At 35.1% G+C, this 25,074-nt stretch overlaps 1 protein-coding gene across 1 annotated transcript in view; it reads right to left on the bottom strand.

The window, feature by feature from the left end:
• Positions 1-1,301: 1,301 nt before the first annotated feature.
• LOC140168894 (GTPase IMAP family member 9-like) overlaps positions 1,302-25,074 on the bottom strand; it is a 119,518-nt gene continuing 95,745 nt past the window's right edge. The window contains exon 4 of the mRNA XM_072192225.1: positions 1,302-1,706. Within this exon, the coding sequence (XP_072048326.1) occupies positions 1,322-1,706 (385 nt within the window). The 3' untranslated portion in view covers positions 1,302-1,321. The remainder of the gene's footprint in view (positions 1,707-25,074) is intronic.

Genomic DNA, 25,074 nt, shown 5'->3' with positions numbered 1-25,074 from the left:
CAAATGTTTTCTAGTGAGAAACGAATCTCCGAGTATTTCTATTTTAAAGACCTAGGGCCCGAGTACTGATGAAGACCTCAGCATCGCTGGATGCAGATGTTTTTGCTGACTTGGAACTTTTGCCGTGTTTAAGGATTATGTCCGACTCATTATAAACGTCTCAAAAAAAGTAACTAACCCCCCTTTTAATAATGGCCATTATTCAAAAACGGGCTATTGTATTACAAATCTGTAATCTGGGGGGTTAGTTACTTTTTTTGAGATGTTTATTTCAGGACTATGGCCTTATTTAGCCACATGTCTCCGAACAGTGGAAGAAACTCTTCTTGGAACCTTACCAGAATCCAAAGGGATCTTAATCAAAGAGTTTAAAATCAACAGCTATCCTGAACATTGGGATAAGAACATTCATGAGAATGTTCTAAATCATCAAGAATAGGAGTAATGTTGAGTGATAATTAGTATAAGATTTTATATATCCGAGGTTAAATTATATATACAATTTTTCTTGAAAGTTGCTACATGGATGCTTATCATTATGTTTTGAGTACGAGTGCTTCAAGTTAATCACGACTTTTATAAAGGGCTATAACTATAAATCATTCAGAATCATTAGGTCCATCCCTTGAAGAGACATGATTAAAAAAACATCAAAGATCCATTTAAGGGACAGGTAGAGTACACACATTAATTGCCGCTACTACCCAGTAAATTATTTTCCATGATTTGAGGTCAAAAATAAATGAAATTGCCCACCCAGTGATTTATCCTTACCCAGCAAACACAAAAACGTTTTTAAAACATTTAAAATAAGTTATATTTTGGGTTTGGTTTAGGTAAAAACGTTTTAATAACATTAAAATGTCGGGTTATATAAAGGTCATGAAATCGTTTTAAAACGTTTTGTATGAAAACACACTACAACAATATTTTTAAATGTTTTCGAAATGTCATTGTAAACTATTTTTGCAAACATTTTTGGCCAAATATTTTGTCAACACTTAAATAACATTATGTTAAAATATTCTTAAAATGTTTTTAACAAAATGTTTTAATAACATTTAAATGTCGGGTTATATAAAGGTCGTGAAAACATTTTGAAAACGTTATTGCAAATATTTTGGGCAAACATTTTTTGAAAAATATTTTTTCAACCCCAAAATAACATTCTGTTTAGAATGATTTGTACCAAATTTTCAAAAATGTTTTTGGAATGTTATTAAAACGTTTATATACCCTTTATATAACCCGACATTTAAATGTTTTCTGTAAAACATTTGTGTTTGCTGTGCAGTAAATTACCAACAAATGTTATTTAATGTTATGAAATGAATAATTCGACATTTAAACGTTTTCTGACAACCTTTGATAACCTTTTGCGAATGATGTCGAAAACGTTTTGTGTTTGCTGGGTATTTACCTCCGTGATGTCTTTCAATCTTTCTTCCAGGTCTTCGGAATACAAGATACTTCTACCTTCTAACTTGTTAGCTCGGGCCAAGTTCTGTATACTTTTGAAAAGTTTGGCGGCCTGTGCTTCCAGTATATCTGACGGTGCTCGGTTGTTGAAGAAGATGACACGATGATCGCATTTTGCTACCAAATCCATAACAGGGCTTCCAGGTTTTAAAGAAGATACATAACGTTCTCTTGAAATACCACTCGCCTCCAATTGATCCTTTCTTGTAAACAACACGATCATGTACCTGTAAAAATATAAAATAAGCGAAAACTAAATCTAAAAACAAATACAGTTGATTACATCATTTCTTAAAAGATAAATGTTTAGAAAGAATCGTGTTAACGTCGATTATACTACGCGATCATTTAACTTAAAAACTTAACTCAAAATGTTTCAGGTTTAAGATATAAAATCAATACAGTTCCGAATTTCAATACCAGTACTTGCTATCGACTGTTTGGATCACGATTATCAAGCGTATATTCGAGGAAAATGGCCGCGTGGGTGTGACGTTGCCTACTATTGTACTTTTTTCTTTTAAGTATCAACCAAACAGTTAGCACGCTGGACAACCGATTCTTTAGAAATGCATAGTCGTGCTAAAAGTCGATCGATACATGTTCAAATCAGCACAATTCAGATATACACCTTTTTGCTATGAAATTAATTTTCTCGGTCAAATATAAAGCAATATTTTTTTTTCTTCAGTAATGTCTGTTAAAAACATTGTGCTTGGATATATATTTTTTTTTAAATCCTGGTGTTAAAATTGAAATTGGGTATGAAATTGTGTCGTTTAGTGTAAGATTTATGAATTTTATAGACCTTACATCCGTCCACGAGCTTTTTTCGGAATTCATTTTTTAGCATTTCAAACTAATATAATTCGCTAAGGAAAGATTTTTCCCACCTCTGTAAAGCACATCGTGTGGGTCTATCTATTATTGTTTTGTCAGAATTTCCGTTTTTATTTCACCTTTTTTTCACGTCATGCTCCTAAAATCTCAAACTCAGTACTTTATCTCGAAAGCAAGCAGCATAAATAGTCGATAATTCCATTGATCTAATCCAGGTCTCTTCTGCATTGAAAGCAAGGATTACTCGACGGGCGATTTTGTAGCCCAAATCTCCCATTTGGGTGCTTTGGAAAATTAAAGTGAATTTTGGATATTTGCTTCCGTGATCATGGTGATAGCCTGCAATGGCAAATATGGTTTCCATGATTATGTCGACCATTTTGTCTGTTCGTTTGTTTACCTAGGTTAGTCCGTATTAAGAGACGTTAGTGTGTAATTAGTGTGTTGTTATAGGGGATTTTAATTTTCTGTCCCTCCTATCTCCAGGTGAATTTTGTATGACCCCCCCATCGCGGGTTGGCATTTTCATTACACCCTTCAGACTTGTGTTCGGGTTTGTTTTTAATTTGACATTTGGCCTATTTGTCATAATAGGGCTATACTTTTTAAATGTATAGCTATAACGTGCTATATAAATATTATTATACCGGTATGTAATATTATGTATAGGCCTATCGGGTGTGGGGTGGGTGCAGAGGTGTGTGAGGTGGGTAGTAGGGGGTGTATATAGGGAAACTTTGGGGTGGTACTCAACACATTTTAAATATGACTTTCAATGTAAGGCTCATTGTTGCCACATATGTGTTTTTTTCCCTTTAGGTTATTTAATAGGTTTTTTATAAACTTCCATGTTTAACCTTGTATTGTTTTGGCTGCTTTCTTATGACTTTCGCTGGTTTTCCAAATCAGTTTCAAACACACACAAACAAAAGGCACCATACCCAGTCACCTTCATGACAATTGAAACACTGGGTCAAGTATTAACATCCAAGTTATTCTGTTTTTAGGCAAGCACTTTTAATTTATTGCTTGAACAGGTTTAAGTTAACAATGATAATGAATGGTTCTTATAAGGCACAATCTCTTCCGATGAGGAACTCAAAGCGCGTAAAGCACGAAATTGACAAACAAACATAAAAACCATCAATTTACAAAAATTAGTTTTGAGCTGGTGTTTAAATACGGTAACGAAAGTCTGGGGATGTTACGAAGGTTATTTGGAAGTGTGTTCCAAACAGTTTATAAAACATACAGCGTAATATTTATATTTTGTAAATGAAAGTTTTGTTTAAAATATTGCCCAATTGCATGTAAGATTGTTGATTTTTTTACCACATGTTGGGCAAAGTTTTTTTGAGGAGAAGGAAATTTCAACACATTGGTACGATGATCACGGTGATGATGAAATCAAATAATTAATCACTTACAGTGTCATAGGAGCGCCAGGCCTGGGAATTTCTTTGCTATATTTAAGTTCTGGCACCACTGTAGCCAGGCCGGTCTTCATATCACTACATATGGCACCCGGGGATATCGATTTACAATGCCTCGGATTTCACGCGTTAATTTTGAAAAATTTTCAGCCGGCAGTAAAAAAAAGGTGAAATCAAAACGGAAATTCTGACAAAACTATGATATATTGCTCACGGTGATGTGCGTTAGAAAGTTGGGAAAAATCCTTCGTTCGCCAACTATATTACTTTGAAAAGCTAAAAGGTTGATCCAAAAAAAGGCTCGCGGGCTGAGTTGAAGCCTATCAAAATCGAAAATCTTACACTAAATGACTGAATTTCACGCCTAAGTTTAACACTAAGATTTGAAAAAAAATACAGTATCAAGCATTACAGTTTTTCCTGACATTTACTGAAAAAATGAAAATTATTGCTTTTCATTTGGCCGAGAAAAAAAAATTTACACTCAAAATTTTGTTCATTTGAATATCAAATTCGATCGTTTGTATTGCCTCATTAAATGACTGAGTGAGCCTTGCAGAACAATAAGAATCGGTTGTCCTGCGTTGAGACTGCAAGGGGTGTGTAGATTCAGAATCCGTCGGGAGCCAAGAGGACACCCTTGAGCAAATTGAGTTACTGAGGTCAAAGGTCACACAAAGGGATACAATTTTAAAATGCTTAAATCAAGTTATATAATATTTTTTCTTTGGGTTCTAAGTCAATAGTCATAATCAGTAGAAGTCCGAAAACCGCCCCAAGAACGATAACGCTAGAGTCCATTAGCGCTACACCATAGAACTCGAAAACCGCGTTGTTTTAAACCAAGAAAATTTATGGAAGAATGATACGTACGAGGTTGTTTATAAAGAAAAACAAAGTCCGAAAACCACCCCAAGAACGATAAAGCTAAACGCTAAAAGAGAGTCCATTTCCTAGGCTTGTTTTCAAAGTGTTAACCCAATTTCAAAAAATACTAAATAAATTTACAACATACTCAAAAATGGTCGCGCATAGATGGGGACGGGGAATGTTTATTACAAACTCAGCCTGATATTTTATCAAATTTAATCAAATTTTCAAATAAAAATTAACATTACAAGAAGTTCCCTTTATCATGCTTTGAATAGACCCTCTATGATATCAACAAATTTATTACAAACTATACTGTTTACCGTGTTTTGGAAAGACCCTCCCTTCAAAAACACATTTCATTGGCAAAGAGTCCAAAAAATATTATAAACAATAGGCTACATCAAAATTGACTAACTTATTCATTAACTGTTACATTTCCCTGTTATTTTGTAAACATCCATGCAGCAAAATCAATACTAGTATATCAGGCGAATTAAGTCCCGAGTTAGGCCTATATATGATGTTTTAACGATAACGCTAAAGTCCATTAGCGCTACACCATTGCTTTCGAGAACCGCGTTGTTTTAAACCAAGAAAATTTATGAAAGAATGATTCGTACGAGGCTGTTTATAAAGAAAAACAAAGTCCAAAAACCGCTCCAAGAACGATAACGCTAAAGTCCATTTGCTCTACACCATTGTTTTCGAAAACCGCGTTGTTTTAAACCAAGAAAATGTATGTATAAAGAATGATACGTACGAGGATGTTTATAAAGAAAAACAAAGTCCAAAAACCTCCCCAAGAACGATACCGCTGAAGTCCATTAGCGCTAAACTATTGCTTTTGAGAACGATAACGCTAGAACGATAACGCTAAAGTACATTAGCGCTACACCATATAATTCGAAAACCGCGTTGTTTTAAACCAAGAAAATTTATGAAAGAATGATACGTACGAGGATGTTTATAAAAACAAAGTCCGAAAACCGCCCGCGAGGAAAACCACCCCAAGAACGACAACGCTAAAGTCCATTAGCGCTACACCATTGAATTCGACAACCGCGTTGTTTTAAACCAAGAAAATTTATGGAAGAATGATACGTACGTTTGTTTATAAAGAAAAACTAAGTCCGAAAACCGTCCCAAGAACGATAACGCTAAAGTCCATTAGCACTACACCATTGCTTTCGAGAATCGCGTTGTTTTAAACCAAGAAGATTTATGTAAGAATAATAAGTCCGAAAACCGCCAGCGAGGAAAACCACCCCAAGAACGACTACACTAAAGTCCATTAGCGCTACACCATTGAATTCGAAAACCTCGTTCTTTTAAACCAAGAAAATCTATAGAAGAATGATACGTACGAGGTTGTTTATAAAGAAAAACAAAGTCCGAAAACCTCCCAAAGAAGGACAGCGCTAAAGTCCATTAGCGCTACACCATTGCTTTCGAGAACCGCGTTGTTTTAACCAAGAAAATTTATGGAAGAATGATACGTACGAGATTGTTTATAAAGAAAAAATAAAGTCTGAAAATCGCCCCAAGAACGATAACGCTCAAGTCCATTAGCGCAACACTATTGCTTTCGAGAACCGCGTTGTTTTAAACCAAGACATTTTATGGACGAATGATACATACGAGGATGATTATAAAGAAAAACAAAGTCCGAAAACCGCCCGAAGTACGATAATGCTATATCAGACGATTTAAGGTTAGCAACTATTTTAAACTGTTGCGATTTGGTAGTTCACAGCATCTTGCGAATGGTAGTGAGCTTTGGCAAAATTGCATGAATCATTTCATAGCGAGCGTGTAGAAGAATTCAGATATCACAGATCTACTCTTGTAGGTCCTGTGGTTCTTGAGTTATGTTGTAAAAAGGGCTGAAACAACAACACTTTTGTAAAACGTACATAACTTGTTCCCAGCAATAAATGAAGCAACTTTTCAAAGTTTATGATTTGGTTTTGTTTAATAATATATTGATTTTGATAATTAAAATCGATTTTTTTTGGCTGCTTCGACCAACAATAGATCGTGTAGCCTTAAGTCCCAACTTAACGGAAATGACAATATTTGCCCACAATAGCAAAAAGAGTTTGGCCTATATATGGTGCGGGTTTTTTTCACACTCAACACTTCTTTGATTATTATTGATTATTAAACAATGCTTGAGAAATTCACATTTTGATCGCTAACTCAAAACAGCTAATGTTTTGTGGTGCTGCGGCAAAATGGATACTTTATTCTATGTGAGTTCAACATTTTTAATTATGACATGTTTCAACCTAAAACTATAGAGAAAAATTAATGAACGTACCAGTTTCACATTATGTAGCTACATTACTAGAAAATCATTGTCAAGTACTTTGGATTTATATGATGGGTATATATCAAGTAGGCCTATACACATGAACAAATCACACAAATGAGAAAATCCTGTTGAGCAAATCAATAATCTCGAATGAAGCATTTTACTGCGAATTTGAACGCTAGATCGCGCTAATTAGCGCTAATTGCGCTATTAGCGCTAATTGAGCGCTACTCAATGGGCCTTCTTCAATCTATCAAATTAGCGTCAGGGTGCTATAAGTACCGCTATATAGCAGTATTGGCGCTAACATTCTATATCGCCGTAATTAGCGCTAATTGCGCTAATTGCGTACCTTTGACTTAGAACGTTTCCATTTAGAAAAATAGCGACAGCGCTAATTTTCGTTGCTAGCGCTATAACGATATATTTCGCTAATTAGCGCTTATTGCGCTATTAGCCTTTATTGCGCCCCTATCACTTAGAACAGGTTTTATTTTTTTCAAAAAAAATGATGTGTTTTTAGCGAATTAGAGCACCTTTTGGCTAGCGTTGCAATTAGCGCTAATTTATATAGACTCTATACACTAATTTTATGCTAATTACTCGGGGAGCTAGAGGCACCTCCTGTGCATCCCCCCAGGACTAAACCAAACCAACTTTTTTAGGTTCCTGAGATGACTCCAAAACATAATCAGGATGTTCCCAAAAATATAAACTGGCCCCAAGTGGGTTTTTCCAAGATGGAGTCCAAAATGGCCCCCAAATGCAGGTAATCACTATAAATGACCATATATGAATACTTCTCCTGAATCAAACTAACTTTTCTAGCCTAATTAAAGAGCACAACATAAACTCAAGTTGATATCAAGGATAACATGTCCCAAAAGTCAAAATGGCGCCCAAAATGGCCTCCAAATGCAGGTAATCACTATAAATGACCATTATAAATACTATTTCTGAATCAAACTAACCTTTTAGCTTAATTAAAGAGCCCAGCATAAATTCAAGTTGATATAAAGAAAAATAATTCAGTATAATACAGTCAGTATATTTTCAAAATGGCGCCCAAAATGGCCGCCAAATACTGAAAAAAGACTGTAAGTTATCATGTAACGGGATTTTTCTGAACCAAACAATAACTTTTGGCTTGATTTAGGGCCTAATATACTTCTAAGATAAGATAAAGGGAAAAAGCATCCCAGCCATCAGTGTCCTTCTATGATAGCATCTAAAGTGGCCGCCGAAATTGGCACCAATACTAAAAATGACTAAAAATTCTCAAATATTAATGCTTATTCAGTCAAATATAAAGTCAAACTTGAGACATCTTTGACCCTGAATGAAAAAAAAACCCAATTCATATATATGAGCCTTTAGACAGCCTTAAAATCTCAGAGCTTCCGGGGGCACTGCCCCCTGGACCCCCACGGCCGGAGCATTTACACTGGAACCCTACAGGGTCCATAAGGCGGGCCCCTGGACCCTATCCGCCATGCGTTCGGTTACGCACACGCTCCCTCACAAAATGCTCCCTAAACATGTTGGCACTTCATTATACCTAAAATTTCCCAGTTGGCACTTCAAATAAACTAGTTGAGAAAGCCTGATCTATTTTATAAACCTACTGTGTTGTGTTATTCATGCTTTCACTGAAGATGAATAACAGTTTGTCCTAGAAAACAGTTTGTCCTAGGAAGCTTTCCAACTTTAATTCTTTAGGTTGTGCAAACATGTTATATTTTAACTTTCCAAAGAACATTTGAGCCAAGAATGACAATGATCAAGTGCTTACAGTTTGCGTGTGATTTTTGATACCATGCAACATTAATGAAGTTTTAAAAGATTTAAACTGTGCATTATAATTGCTACGAAATATTACAAAAACTTTAATGTGTGTGAGAAATCTTTTAAGCCAGCTGGAATTCTTTTACGCAATAATTCTTTATGCAACATTTATAGCAATATTTACGGAAAAAGATATTTACAAGAATCGCACCCTCTTACATGCAAGGTTTCATTTTCGATATCGTGCAGGACTTAGAACAAACTAAAGATACTAGGGGCGGTCAATAAGTTCGTAGAACAAGGTACTTCAAAGAACACTATCCAAATTTTTTCTATCTCACTCCTGAATATGAGCACTGCAAACCTTAATGCACCCGTCGGAATTTTTCTTGAAACATTCTATGTCAACAAAATGGAAGTCTTCCGATAGCTCCTTGAGCCACTCTTCAGTAAATGCTCACCAGCATTGATCAGCAGCAAACCTGATAATATGAAGGTAGGACTTAAAACTCTAAAATAGGTTTCACTAACTGGAGACCGTGCCTGGACCACACTATGGTTGTTTTAGTTAACGGACCCATCTGTCGTAAATGGCAGCTTGACAAACTGAGAATAGGGTACAGGACACACTCCGTAAACCATACCATTCCTACCACCAACCTTCTACACATGATGGTTTGCCTCAACTTTGCTATCAAAATTGTATGATATATGCCTGTGATTGTGCTTTCATTTGACAAATGATCTGTCATCAAGACTCTCCCTGGATCGCAGGAATCAGCGATGAAGTTCTTCCACTATGGTGACCGAGTGATGATCTTCTTATAGTCCAGGAGCAGCAACTTCAAAAAATGAGTTCGTTCATCCCCCACTACATACAAGGTTTGACACCATAGGTAGTTAGTATGGACCCTCTAGATCACTGCTAGGTAGGTAGTGGTCTCAAATTGTGGTATCACTTTTTTTTACAGGTCATTTTATATATGGACGTATAATCGCACACAATCACAAAAAAATAGGACAAAATTAAGGGGTAGGGGAGATATAAACTCCAAGAACTCAACTTTTACTCGTGATTTTGAATTCATTTTGGTATCAATATGTAGCTAAGTGATTTCCCTAACTTTCTAGTATTATTTTTAAACAAACACGGGTTTCATTTGAGCATATTTGGAAGTATATAGTCCATAAATGAGTGGTAATCTGATTTTTTTTTTAAACCATGTGTAAAGTTTGACATTGACCTCAAATCTCACAACAATACCACTTTATATTTTCAAAATTGATTAAGTTTCCATTTTTAATTTTTTAATTTCAATTTTAATGTTTTATTTTGTTTTTAATGTTAAGCATATCAAGGGAAACATTAATGTAACAGTTCCAATCATTATAATATGTATGAGTTTGTTGGAGTATCTGTGGGACGGGGTGTGTGTGGGGGGGGTGTACATAGGGTATGTGTGGGGGTGAGGGGGTGGGTGTGTGTGTGTACATGTCTTAATATCTCACTACACTGCACCAACTTCCGTTACAAAATCCGTTAAGTTTCCATTGATGTAATATTTTGAATATTTATGTGTAGGACGTGAGTAACCACTGGGAAAAAGGACAAAAATGTTTTAAAAAACCAACAACAACAAAAACAACAACAAAAACTGATGTTGATTTCCCTCGTATATCAGCATAACATAGAAAAATATTAAGGGGTAGAGGAAAATAAATCATCAGAACTCAATATTTTACTCATGATATTGACTTCATTTTGGTATTAATTCTATTCAATTAAATTCAATATGTATCTAATTGATTGTTCTAACTTTTTAGTATTATTTTAAAGCAAAGCGGCCATTAGTTGTCAGGTAGATACACAGAAACTGTGAGAAAAGGGTACATTTTCTATGTCTAACAGCGTAAATATGACAATATTAAGGGTAGGGGAAATATAAACTGCCATAACTCAACTTTTACTCATGAAAATGAATTTATCTTGGTATCAAAATGTATCTAAGTGATTGTTCTAACTTTCTAGTATCATTTTAAAGCAAAGTAACCATTAGTTGTCAGGCAGATATACAGAAACTGTGAGGAAAAGGTAACTTTTCTATCTTTAACAGCATAAATATGACAATATTAAGGGGTAGGGGAAATATAAACTGCCATAACTCAACTTTTACTCATGAAAATGAATTCATCTTGGTATCAAAATGTATCTAAGTGATTGTTCTAACTTTCTAGTATCATTTTAAAGCAAAAGCAACCATTAGTTGTCAGGCAGATATACAGAAACTGTGAGAAAAAAGTAACTTTTCTATGTTTAACAGCGTAAATATGACAATATTAAGGGGTAGGGGAAATATAAACTGCCATAATTCAACTTTTACTCATGAAAATGTGTTCATCTTGGTATCAAAATGTTTCTAAGTGATTGTTCTAACTTTCTAGTATTATTATAAAGCAAAGCAACCATTAGTTGTCAGGCAGATATACAGAAACTGTGAGGAAAAGTTAACTTTTCTATGTTTAACAGCGTAAATATGACAATATTAAGGGGTAGGGAAAATATAAACTGCCATAACTCAACTGTTACTCATGAAAATGTGTTCATCTTGGTATCAAAATGTATCTAATTGGTTGTTCTAACTTTCTAGTATTATTATAAAGCAAAACAATCATTAGTTGTCAGTTAGTTACACAGAAACTGTGATAAGAAGGTACGTTTTCTATGTCTAACAGCATAAATATGAAAATATTACGGGGTAGGGGAAATATAAACTGCCATAACTCAACTTTTACTCATGAAAATGAATTCATCTTGGTATAAAGATATATCCAAGTAATTGGTCTAGCTTTCTAGTATTATTTCAAAGCAAAACAATCATTAGTTGTCAGGTAGTTACACAGAAACTGTGATAAGAAGGTACGTTTTCTATGTCTAACAGCATAAATATGAAAATATTACGGGGTAGGGGAAATATAAACTGCCATAACTCAACTTTTACTCATGAAAATGAATTCATCTTGGTATAAAGATATATCCAAGTAATTGGTCTAGCTTTCTAGTATTATTTCAAAGCAAAGCGACCATTATTTGTCAGGCAGATATACAGACACTGTGAGGAAAAGGTAAATTTTCTATGTCTAACAGCGTAAAATGACAATATTAAGGGTAGGGGAAATTTATAACTGCCATAACTCAACTTTTACTCATGAAAATGTGTTCATCTTGGTATCAAAATGTATCTAATCGGCTGTTCTAACTTTCTAGTATATTATAAACAAAGAGATCCATAGTTGTCAGGTCGTTACACAGAAACTGTCAGAAGAAGTCATTTTCTATATAGCAGCGTAAATATGACAATATTAAGGGGTAGGGGAAATATAAACTCCAATAACTCAACTTTTACTCGTGATAATGAATTCATCTAACGTTCTAGTATCATTAGTTGTTATGTAGATACAAAGGAAATGTGAGACAAAAATTGATACCAAAATGAATTCATTTTCATCAGTAAAACTTGAGTTTTGGTGATTTGTATGTCCCCTACCCCTTAATATTGTCATATTTTACGCTGTTAGACATGGAATATTAACATTTTTCTCATATTGTATGTTTAACCTGACAACTAATGGTTTAATTAATTGCTTTTAAAATAACGCCAGAAAATGAGAACAATCAAATAGCTATACATATTGATACCAAATTGAATTCATTTTCGTCAGTGAAACTTGTGTTTTGGTGATTTGTATGTCCCCTTACCCCTTAATATTGTCATATTTTACGCTGTTAGACATCGGATATTAACATTTTTCTCATATTGTATGTTTAACTACCTGACAACTAATGGTTTAATTGCTTTTAAAATAATGCCAGAAAATGAGAACAATCAAATAGCTACATATTGATACCAAATTGAATTCATTTTCGCCAAGCTGGTCCCTTAAAGTAACAGTTCTCATGTTTAAAAACATTTTTATGGGTCCCTTAGCAATATAAATATGAGTATTGCCACCAAGTTTAGCATCATGTGACCTTCACAGGCTGAGATATTGAATATTCTATATATTTCAAGGGCGGCCATTTTGAAATCTAAGATGGCAGCCAAACGGATACTCGTATCATTTGTATCCGTAGATTTTTGAAATCACCATACTTCAGAACCCCCCAACTACCAATTTCTATGATTTATGCCAAAAGTGAACATCTATTTCACATATCCGCCTCACTACTTAGAGACATATTTTTATAGAGTTTGTCTATAGTTACCTAGCCGTGACTTTCGTCAGATTGGCGTCAAAGGTCATTAAGGGGTCATTTCCGGTATAAAACCAAATATCTTCAAAATGTTTCTTCTGCCACCAATTACTTAGTATGATGATATCACTTACACATATGCATCGGCTATATCCAGTATCTATAAGGTGTTCGCAGAATTGGGATCAAAGGTCATTGAGGGGTCATTTCCGGTCAAAATCTTTAAAAATGTGAAACATTGTCCAAAGTATATCGACCGTGGTACCATAATGTGGGAAATCTCACAAGGAAGATTTAAAATGGTGTTAGTTTTGTGATTCGACCTTTCTGCCTCAAGTTATATGCAAATTAGCTAATTAGCATAAAAAATCTCAAACATTGTCCAAAGTATATCGACCTTGGTACCAAAATGTGGAAAATTTCACAAGGAAGACTAAAAGTGGTGTTAGTTTTGTGATTGGGCTTTTCTATCTCAAGTTATATGCAAATTAGCTAATTAGCATAAAACATTGTCCAAAGTATATCGACCTTGTTACCAAATTGTGGGAAATTTCACAAGGGAGACTGAAAGTGGTGTTAGTTTAGTGATTGTACCTTTCTATCTCAAGTTATATGCAAATTAGCTAATTAGCAGAAAAATTTTAAACCATTGTCCAAAGTTAAGTATATTGACCTTGGTACCAAAATGTGGGAAATTTCATAAGGAAGACTGGGAGTGGTGTTAGTTTTGCGATTGGACATTTTTATCTCAAGTTATATGCAAATTAGCTAATTAGCATAAAAATGTCCAACATTGTCTAAAGTATATCGACTTTGTTACCAAAATGTGGGAAATTTCACAAGGAAGACTGAAAGTGGTGTTAGTTTTGTGATTGTACCTTTTTGTCGCAAGTTATATGCAAATAGGTTCAAAGGTCAAATTATAAGATTGGCATTTCCGGCCCAGGCACGCCCGGCTATGTTCAGTTCTGTCTACAGATCTAGTTTTAATTGATTTTTTAGGCCACTTATAATCCATGGTTTCCGATGTGATTTTTGTTTAGATAATTTAGTTGTTTTGATTGGACAATGAATTTCAAACAAGATTGTTAATTTTGTTATTGAAATCATTACTTTTAAAACCTCTTGATGTTATCTGGTTTCATTTGACGTGACTTTTTAAATGATGTATTCTGTTTTCTTGGATGTGTTGTGGCGTGAATTCCTAATAACGAGGGTAAATATTGGAAAGTGGTCAGACAGGTCGGTAATAAAAATTCCACATTTAGTTACTTGTGATATGTTGTTGGTGAAAATGTTGTCAATAAGGGAAACACCGTTGACTCCGTTCTTATTTGTTTTAATACGTGTATGCCTATCTATACATGGGATGAATTGGTACGAGTAAAAAAGATTGACGAAAGTATTTACTTCAGGCCTAGAATCATATGTGAGGAGATCAATGTTGAAATCACCAGTGATGTTTTCTCTGTTTAGTGAGGATGTTCAGCGTATTGTCTAATTGCATAATAAAGTCGTTCATGACAACTGTTTCCGGTTTGTAGACTACTCCGATGGTGGTGTTGTGGGAGTCACAGTCAGATCAATCAATTTTTAAATCCTGTCTAATACGATAATGGAATTTAGGTGGATGAAAACAGGCCCCTCTGCCAATTCTACCTGACCTGATACAGTTTTTGTTTGAATAATCATTGAGATTGATGAGATCCGCGTCCTCAGATAACCTAAACCATGTTTCCGTGAATGCGAAGAAGTCAGGCTCTCATTCACGCGCGGATGGAAAATAGTGTTTACTTTAAGTTGCAAACGGTGTCTAGACTGACATTTTGCGCAAAACACGTTCCTGCCGGCCACTTTGTGATAAAATGTGCCGTGAAAATCTATCGCTATGTCATTTAGATCCAAAATCCAAAATTGCTTCCTTATGTTCCAAAATTCAAAATGGCGGCCACAATGGCGAATTTTAGGCAAACATATTTGAACGGTTTTTTATATAAACTGCTACATGCCCATGAGGAGTGACACAGGTCAAGAACTTATTATATATGCACCTATGTACTATAAAAGACAACCACATGGGCCAATCAGTGGTTCACAGCAGCTTAGGAACACCATCAGTGAAGGGGTGCAGTAAAGCATCAGACACATGAAATAAGATGCTTATGCACTCTGCTCTTAAGGGATGGTGCGCCGTTGTCAGATATGTCTCCGACTATTCCATCTGGTAGACTATTCCAAACGTGAATGTGAATATTGACGCCCCAACACCTATTAGCCATTAATGTCTTTGGTTGGAAAGGATGTGTAATATAGTACATCAGTTAGCAAACAACCTTCTCATATTCCCCGTATTAATCTGATGATTATTGAACAAATGAAAAGCATGAAATTCGTACACACTACACTTGGATAAAAGACTTAAATCGTCTTTTAAATGATCAAACAAAAGACCCGCATCAAAAATACTTTTGTCAACGATGTCTTCATGGTTATACACGTGCATATCTTTTACAGCAGCATAAACCAGAATGCCAAGGAAATGGCGAGAGGGCGCTTCGAATAGAAATGCCAAAACCTGAAAAATCAATATTAAAATTCGAAAACTGGCACAAGCAAATGAAAGCACCATTTGTAATTTATGCCGACTTTGAATCCATTATTAATAAAATTGAAGACCCGCATTAGATTCTGATAAAAGCAGCATTCAAAAAACACAATTACATTTGGCATGCAGTTTTACCTATATTGTTGTACGATCTGATGGACAAACGTGGAAACCAATTTCATACAGAGGACCTAATGCAGCTGAAGTATTTTTACAATGTCTTGGGCAAACAGAAAATGAAATAAAAGAATTGTTTTAAACCCAACGTCGCTAGCCGACTACCATGATCTTTATCTTAGGACAGATGTGTTTCTTCTAGCTGATGTGTTTGAGAATTTTATAACAACATGACTCAAACAATACGAGTTAGATCCTGCACACTATTACACATCTCCAGGTTTAAGCTGGGATGCATTACTCAAGAAAACTGAAATTCAGCTGGAATTACTAACAGACTATGACATGCATTTGTTTATTGAAAAAGGTTTAAGAGGAGGAATTAGTATGGTTTCAAAGCGTATTGCAAGGGCAAATAATATCCTTCAAGTTCAAGAGATAATAAATCATCCTCCAAATGCTGATAAAGGATATATCTTAGACGTGTATTTGGAATATCCACCTGAAATACATGACATGCATAATGATTATCCGCTGGCACCAGAAAGTTTAGAAGACCACGATGAATGGCTATATCCTTATCAGAAGAATTTGTTAGGCAATCAAAAATAAACAAATATTAAAAAAACTTGTGCCTAATTTAAGAAACAAAACAAAATACATTGTACATTACAGAAACTTAATTATTATACGAGGGCCGGTCAAAAAGTTCGTAGAACTCGGCATGCCACTTTGTCGCACGGTATTGAATTTGGTCTCATTTGAAAGCTTGTTCCTTCAAAATATTACTGCAAAGATATTATATTTTTGCATCGTTGTATATGGGCAGGACACTCTTCAGAGGAAGCCTACCTCCATGAATTCACAGGTACTACCAGAAGTGAATACAGGGTCATCATGGAAATTACTCCCGACGGTGGTGAAAACTCAAATAAACTTTAACAATGTAGAGTTGTTGTAAATGGTAATGAAGTCCTTGGTATTCAACAGCAACGAAATGGTTCTTAGAGTTCAAGAATGGAATGAGCGTCCTTGAAGATCATCCAAGGTCCAAAAGACTTGCTGACGTCACCACTAATGATATATGCGCTGGTACAGTGGCATTGATAATGAATAAATAGCCAAATAAGAAAGATGATGTAGGCACAAAATATGACAACTCTGATGAATGTGTTTTCAATATTAATCCATTAACATTTGGGTATTCCAGGGTGTCTTCTAGATGAGGTCCCGGAATCTTCATGCACAAAATTGATACCAGTTGACATATTCAGGTCCACACCTTCTATATATTTAGAATGAGGACCAATGCAAGTTTAATCTATATGTGGCTAAAGGTGATAAGGCATACATTAAGCACTGGAATTATGAGTGAATTTAGTGGAAGCACCTGGATCTCACACCCCTAAGAAGATCATCACTCGGTCACCATAGTGCAAGGTCTTCATCGCTGTTTCTGAGATCCAGGGATAGTCTTGATGACAGATCATTTGCCAAATGAAAGTACAATCATAGGCATATATCATACAATTTCGATAGCAAAATTGAAGCAAGCCATCATATGAAGAAGGTTGATGGTAGGAATGTGGCTGTTCTCGGATTGTGTCCTGTACGATATTCTTAGTTTGTCAAGCTGCCATTCACGACAGAGGGGTCAGTCAATTAAAGTAACCATATTGTGGTTCAGGCATGACCTCCAGTTAGTGAAACCTATTTTAGAATTTTAAGTCCTACCTTCATAATGTCAGGTTTGCTAGTGATCAATGCTGGTGAGCCTTCACTGAAGAGTGGCTCAAGGAGCTTTCAGAAGACTTCCATTTTGTTGCCAAAGAAGGTTTCAAGAAAAATTGCGATGGGTACATTAAGGTATGTAGTGACCATGCCAAAGAGAGAGATAGAAAGAATTTGGCTAGTACTCTTTCAAGTACCTTGTTCTACGAACTTATTGACCGCCCCTCGTACTTATCATTAGGAATGAAATTAACATATCTACATAGAGTGTTGCAATTTGACCAAAAACCATGGATGGAACCTTACATCCGAATGAACACTGAACTAAGAAAGCAAGCGAAAAATGACTTTGAAAAAGATTTGTATACATTAATGAACACCTATGTGTTTGGCAGAACAATGAAAAACTTACGCAAACGCGTTGATGTTAAACTAGTGCGCTCATCTGAAGAAACTAAGGAAATTAATTGCACAACCATCGTTTGCAAGACAAAAAATATTTGACAATGATTTAGCAGCACTGCACATGTATAAAAGTAAATTGTATCTCAATCGACCTGTATACGTAGGCATGAGTATTCTTGACTTGAGCAGATTATTGATGTTTGATTTCTACTACAATGAAATGAAAAAAACAATATGGCAATAGAGTAATTTACTTTACACCGATACTGATTCATTGTTAATGCACATAAAAACTGAAGACGTGTACAGAGATATGGCGCAACACATGAACCTTTATGATACTAACGACTATCCCCAAGATCATTATTTACATAGCACTGAAAATTTAAAAAAAAAGTGCTTGGAAAAACGAAAGACGAATGTGCAGGTAAACCAATTTCTGAATATGTTGGATTAAGACCTAAGATGTATTCTATCGTAAAAGATGATGGAAACATACGGAAGGCAAAAGGCGTTAAAAATGTGTTGTGATAAAAAATATAAATCATGAAAACTACAAAGAAACGCTGCTTAATCAACCAATCTTACGACATGGAATGAATGTGTCAAGAAGTAAAAATCACCAAATATACGGAGTTCATTTAAATAAATTTTCACTTTCTCCTTTGGATACCAAACGATGGATTGCTAATGATGGAATCCATACATTAGCCTTTGGTCATTACGCCCTCGGGACGTAATTCTGTGTCTGGAGGAACAACAAACCCTCTTTTTGGAGCCCCTTCACTAAGATAATACAGAATAGGTTCTTTGGGTTTTATAACACTCCGTTCTATTCGATACACATTTAAGCTCCATATAGGGTCCGTTCTTCGTCTGCTTTCATCGCCCTCAAGTTCACCAGGTTGATATAAATACCGCACACCTACAGTAGATGGTAAACGTACTTCATTTGTTTCTTTTGTTGATGCAGAAGATTTTACTGCAACAGTTTTATTCTTTATGGCCTCTGATGGCTTTTGGCCTGTTAATCTAGTTGTTTCATTATTTAATGCTTTGATTACATCTGGCAGGCGAGCGACCCATTCTATGGATCGCACATTTATTTCGCTTCTTGCTTCCATCAGAATTTCTTGAGCATACTGATGTCCAAATAACTTGTCAGCCAATGTGCGATCAGGGGTAGCATTAAGGCCCGAAAGTCGGGGGTTGTTTTCCCGTGTTTTTCACTCCCGAGCTTGCAGAAAATCCAAATACATGGGGTGAAAATTAAATCTCGGGGGTGAAAAATATTTTGCAGTGTAGTCAGGGGTAGGAGTAAGGTCCAAAAGTCGATGGTCAGAGTTCACCCCCGAGCTTGCACATATTCCCAATATAGAGGGTGAAATTTCACCTCTTCTTATTGCAACATGTTTAGATTTCATTAATTTGTTTACTTCTCCCATAAATTCACGACCTGGATCAACTTGTAATAATTGGGGTCATGTTAAAGGTCCACGCTTATAGATATTTGAAAAAGCTTTTGCAACTTCGTCAGAATTTTTTGAAACCAGCGGTTCAGCATCCTTATAACGAGAAGCGACATCACACAGTTAGTGCATACTTAAATAATTTACGCCCTCTTGACAAGCGATCATGAGGTAAAAATAACAAGTCTGCTTGATGTGCTTGATTGGGAATAGTAATATTACATTTTGGCCTAGGAATATATTTTGGAGCAGGTAAATAAATTCGCCATATTGCTTGTTTTTTAGCCAATGTTTTGCTTCTTCTTCAGAGACCTTTGCAGATGAGGCTAATTTTTCAATCGCAGATATGCCTCTCCAGTATCCTTTGGGACTGTAATAAATTTTAGATATTTTTTTTATATTTTTCAATTGAGGACATGATATTGCTTGTATATATAATGAGTACAGATACTTTTGTTGAAGACTTTCAAACAATGTATAAATTGGATGACATGCAAGCTGCACTATTACCTGAAACCTTTTTGGAAATGAATAAAGATTATTTAGATACTAAGGACTTTGAAAGATGGCAAAATGACATATATAATATAAGAACAGGTCAAACTGACCAATGCCCTGACTGTCAAATACCAATGGAACTAAATGAATACAAATTATGCTGTCCAATTTGTGGTGTTATAAAACATCAAGACCAAACACCTATAGAAGACCAACTGCCTCTTAATCTTCCAAAAAAACAGCTCATGATTGTGAAAAACATTTCACAAATTGGATTCATCAAATTTTAGGATTTAATACTCCACCTAAAGTTGGAGATAGTTTAGACACTATAGGTGCTTATATTGTGCAGAACAAGATTCGTGAATTGACACCTGAGATGTGTGCTTGGTGCTTGGTAGCGGGTTTATATTAGGAGGTAATATGCCATTTTTATCCAAGGCATTTTTAATCATTACTGATATAAACACATTGGTTGTTAGCATTGCTCCATCTTTCATATTTAATTGACCAAGGTCAGCTGGTTTTACTTTAAGAATTCTTTTAGTGTGTAAGTATCAATCCGCTCAAAACTGCTGAGTGATATGCTCCGTTAACAATTGTGTTTGGGTCCATTATACTATAGAAATATTTTTTTACTAAACCATATTAAAAGGATCTTCTTTAGGAAGTTGTTCAGGTGTTTGTTGTACAAAAGATTCCTGCTCTACAGCATTTTCCCGCTGCATAAAATACACAAGAAAAATAACTAATCCACCAACAACAATTGTTCCACCAATAATGTGGTAATCAATTTGATTTGTTAAATTATTTTTTGATTCATTAGGAATTTGTTCAGATGTATTTTCAAGAGTAATTTTTTGTATAGCAGCAGGTTTATTAGTTTGTTGTAGAAGTTCTTTATTTTTTGTTCCACTCTGCTAGTTTACTTCCCTGCTCTACGCGTTTTGGGTTTTTTCTTTCTTTTTTAGTAATTGGAGGTAATTTTAAAGTCTCTTCAGCATTTTCATTAATAATTGTTTCTGGGTTCATAGTATATTTGTAGCAAATATTTTTTGTTAATAGCTAGTTAAAATTTGTTAATAGCTAGTTAGCATTTTGTTAATAGCTAATTAGTGTTTTGTTGATAACTAGTTGACGTAGCTGGCTGATAGTTAGTATTTTGTTGATACTTAGTTGAAGGTGCTTGTTGATAGTTAAGTGAATTAACATGCTGATTGTTGCCAAGTTGTTGATTATTTGGTTGATTTAAATTTAACAGTGGAGTAGATGAGCTAACAATTTGTTGATTAACTGGTAAAACAAAACTGCTTGTTAACAAAGCGGCTTCAAGTGGAGCTAAAAAATGACCATATTCATGATACATTTTACAAGTAAGCGAAGTCAGTGCCAAGTCTACAAAAGGAGCATTATTTAAACTGTTATTAAATTCAATTGTATTTTGTAATGCAAGACGACCTTGGCTTACCGTTGGACAAAGACACTCAACTGTTCTTTTTGTTCTCATGTATCCTTCCAAGCACGGCTTTATATCTTGCGTATAATTTTGCTAAATGCGTCTCGTTCAGTTTTTCTATTTCATCTGTGCTATATTGCTTGCCGAGATACAACATACTTTTTCCGCTCATAACAACTTGTATAAGGTCTGGGTGCTTAATGTCGCCGATAAAGTCTGCGGCGTGCCCGCAACCCAAGACGCAAACCCAAGCCGATGCGCCTATGCTGAGAAATAAAATACTGTTGCGATATGCACTAACAAAATGTGTGCCTGCTCGATGAAAAGCCATGTTCAGTCACCCGTTCATCGGCTTGATCGGCCCAACTCCTACATTTCTCGCAACCGGCTTATAACACTTGACAATAATACCCTTACAAATTAATGTCCTTGAGTGCGTTGATTCTTTGCCGGATTATATCGACTGATCCGCAAATTGCTTACGGTGAGTAAACTCAAGTACGTACTACAATAAACATTAATATAAAGGTTTTGAGTAATGAATGGCAAACCGCAGAGCAAGAAGATGGCAAGATGTTGCGAACTCGATGCCCATAACTGCTCGCGAATTCGCAACCAGGTATATGGCTACACTATATTAATTCATCGGCGTGCTGCGGCTTGAAACTGCAAGACGCAGTAGAGCCATCGAAATGCTGCGAGACGACGCAGAGGTAATCGGCGAGATTAAGCACCGGGTCCTTAAAGTCGATGTATACATAATGAAATTTTTTTTTTTATTTGAGACGCCTTAAAAAAAAAAAAAAAAACACTTGTTATAATACATAATACAAATATTAGCAACAATGTTTGTTATTTAATATATTTCACTAAGCATATATTTAACAATAATTTATTTTTAAACCTATAACTTGTTGGTTGTTCTGTAATTAGTATCAGCTTTGATTGCTTATGTTCAGCTAATAAATCGCGCATTGTTTTTCTTTCTTCTAATGATGGTATTACATCGTTTTCGCGAATGGCTTCGTCAAAAGAATCTCTATCTTTGCAGTAAAATAAAGCCAGGCATTTTATCTGTTCACGAAGATCAGTAAGAACAGAATTATACTTTTGCGTAAGAATCCAAACAGAATAATTAAGATGTCTTTTTGTGAGCTGCAGTCATCAATTAAAAAAAGCACATGACTACTGTCTAGCTTTCCATGTGCATCAAAAAATATCTTTAATGTATCATTCAAAGGGTCATCGCTCTTAGGCATTAATTTTTGTGTGTCAATAAAAAACTATGCTCTGGATCTTTAAACAACCACCAATTACGGCTTAAATAAGCTTTGTTATATCTCCATGTGGGACAAATAATTATGATGTATTTAAAAAATTCCAATATTCTGTTTCAAGTTGATCTAATGTAAACTCTGTTTTACCGGAACCAGTAGCACCACAACTAATTGCTGAATGGGCTTGTTTAACCGACATATACAATACTAAATAAATTAATACATTGCATTGTTAAGTCTGCCGTTTTCAAAGTTAAGTTGAGCATCCTGGATGTAATATACATGTGCATTTAAATCACCGGCGGCTTCAGCATTTCTTTCTATCTCAACTCAGGCGGTGATGGAAGCGATATCGCCAATTTTGAGGTCGCCATTGGATTAACACATAATCATGAAATCGTCACAAACAATTCTAAATTTGTTATGTGGTGTCAAAGCAAAATTATCTTACTCTAAAACCGTCGGGGTACGACAAAGTGCGCTTCCTACCTCGCCTGATCTCAACTTGAATAGATTGACTAGCACCCTCTATTCGTCTTCCACTGCCATGTAATGAGTCATCCATTCTGAAGCACGCATATCAAGTCAAAGCCCATACTTTGAAGTTAAGTAATCAGGCAATTCAAGTTCTTTTGCAACTTGGGAATTAGCACCATGCCGACCATCAGCAAAGTGCTTTTTAATTTCATTAAAAATGTTGATGCGGTTTCATTCCACTTGCAAATAGCTGATTTGGATTTCCATCAGGGGTTGTTGATACTTTTGTAATTATTTTAGGATTGTAAAACTTTTCTGTGTCTCTGCCATATGAAGCGCCGCCATCTGCAGGATCAACAAATAGTATTAGAATTCATTTCATGCTTTTTGCTCGTGGTGTCATAGAAATATTCCAAACTGTATCTGATTTATCTAAGGATAGCTGAGAGTGTCTTATCACCCGGTCGTAAATTACAGTGAATTTGCCTTTGTGTTGATTTCTTAGCATGGCGGCCAATTCAGAAGTTATTGTTTCAAACTCCAAATGGATATCAGAAATAGTATAAGCTGCATTTGCGTGTGAGCTTACTACAACTTTGCCATAATTATTATATGTAAGTTCGTATGATAAGCGGTCTTTAAGTTCACTTTGAAAAAATGGCATGTGTGATTCAAGTAGTTCAAAGTCTAAAGGAATACTAAATACATTATCATAAGCTGTTCCAATTGCAATATCTTTAGAATTAGCACCCTTGTCTCCGATATTGATTCTAATTTTTCTAACTGCTTCTGATTGAATTCCTTGATAAACAGCATTTTCACGCTCTTCTGGGGTTTTCCACAAATTTTAATTACAAAAAAATATATATATCACTATCATTTAAGACAAAGACGCTTTGCCCTTCTAGTTTTACTTCAAGTTTGCTTACAATTGCTCGGCCAAGATTATTTACAATTGTTTTATTTGCGTCGTTTTCAGAATTAAGAGTTATTTTGAAAGACAATTTTGATGTGCCTGGAGTAATAACATCATCTTTGCCAAGATCAGGAAATTTTACAGTTAGAATTCCACCTTGGTCAATTGTGCTTGGCACGTGTGTGTTGTACAAAGTACGTCGTATACCTTTAACGCCTTTTGGTTTGCGAAGTTTGCGGTAAGGATTACGTTTGTGGCCGTATTCAGTTGACATGTTATATTATAGGATTTTTTTTAAAGGACGTTTTACTTTTTTTTTTCAAAATTTAACAATAGCGTAACTTCCTTTTTGCTTCAAAAACCTTTTACACTAAATCAAAACCATAGTACGTGCGTGCAGGATTCTTTGTAATTTGCATTAAACCTGTTGATCTGACAAAGCGGGGAAAAGGTTTAATATCTGTTTTTAGTCTTTTAGCCAAACCAGAAGGTGCCCAAACCTTTTCACCATCAAGTACTACAACACACCCCTCTCCGTACTATGTATTAAAATATTCAACACTTGTAAGTGTATACATTTGACCTACTTCAATTTCTCGCCATTTGATAGCATCAAATGAGTCTTTTTGTTCTTGAGGTTTTGTCTCGATTGAAAGTTTTTGCTCATAAGTATATATATATAAATATATTTTTTGTGTTCAACATAAATTTATTTCCAAATTGTTATTAGAACAACATACTAATTTTACACTGAATCTGTGTTTGTCGTTGTCTCTGTATGTTTCAGTATATTCTGGAGGTTTGTCATCGCCATTTCCTGGTCTTTCAAAAGTCCTTTTTTTCTGCCTCCTCACGAATTTCTTCCTCTCTCTCAGTGCTCAAGTCATTGCGAATTTTCTTTCTTACTTGTGATTTGTGTTCGCGGTAATTTTTCCATTTCTTGCAAAATCACTTGGAACTCTTCATTGTTTATTTGATTATCAATCAGAGCTCTGCTTACAAGACCATTTACACTAGATAATTTTGATAAAGCTGTTAATTTTATTTTTTCATGCTTCTCTACCTTTTTCAAAACAAGCTTACTTATTCCTGAAATTATTACACCAATAACACCTGTTGCAATAGCTGTAATTCCTAAAGGTATAGA

Source organism: Amphiura filiformis, chromosome 14, assembly GCF_039555335.1.
Source record: "Amphiura filiformis chromosome 14, Afil_fr2py, whole genome shotgun sequence".
Taxonomy (NCBI): Eukaryota; Metazoa; Echinodermata; class Ophiuroidea; order Amphilepidida; family Amphiuridae; genus Amphiura; species Amphiura filiformis.
Note: the sequence above shows the minus strand (reverse complement) of the source record. Positions and strands in the feature narration are given on the sequence as shown.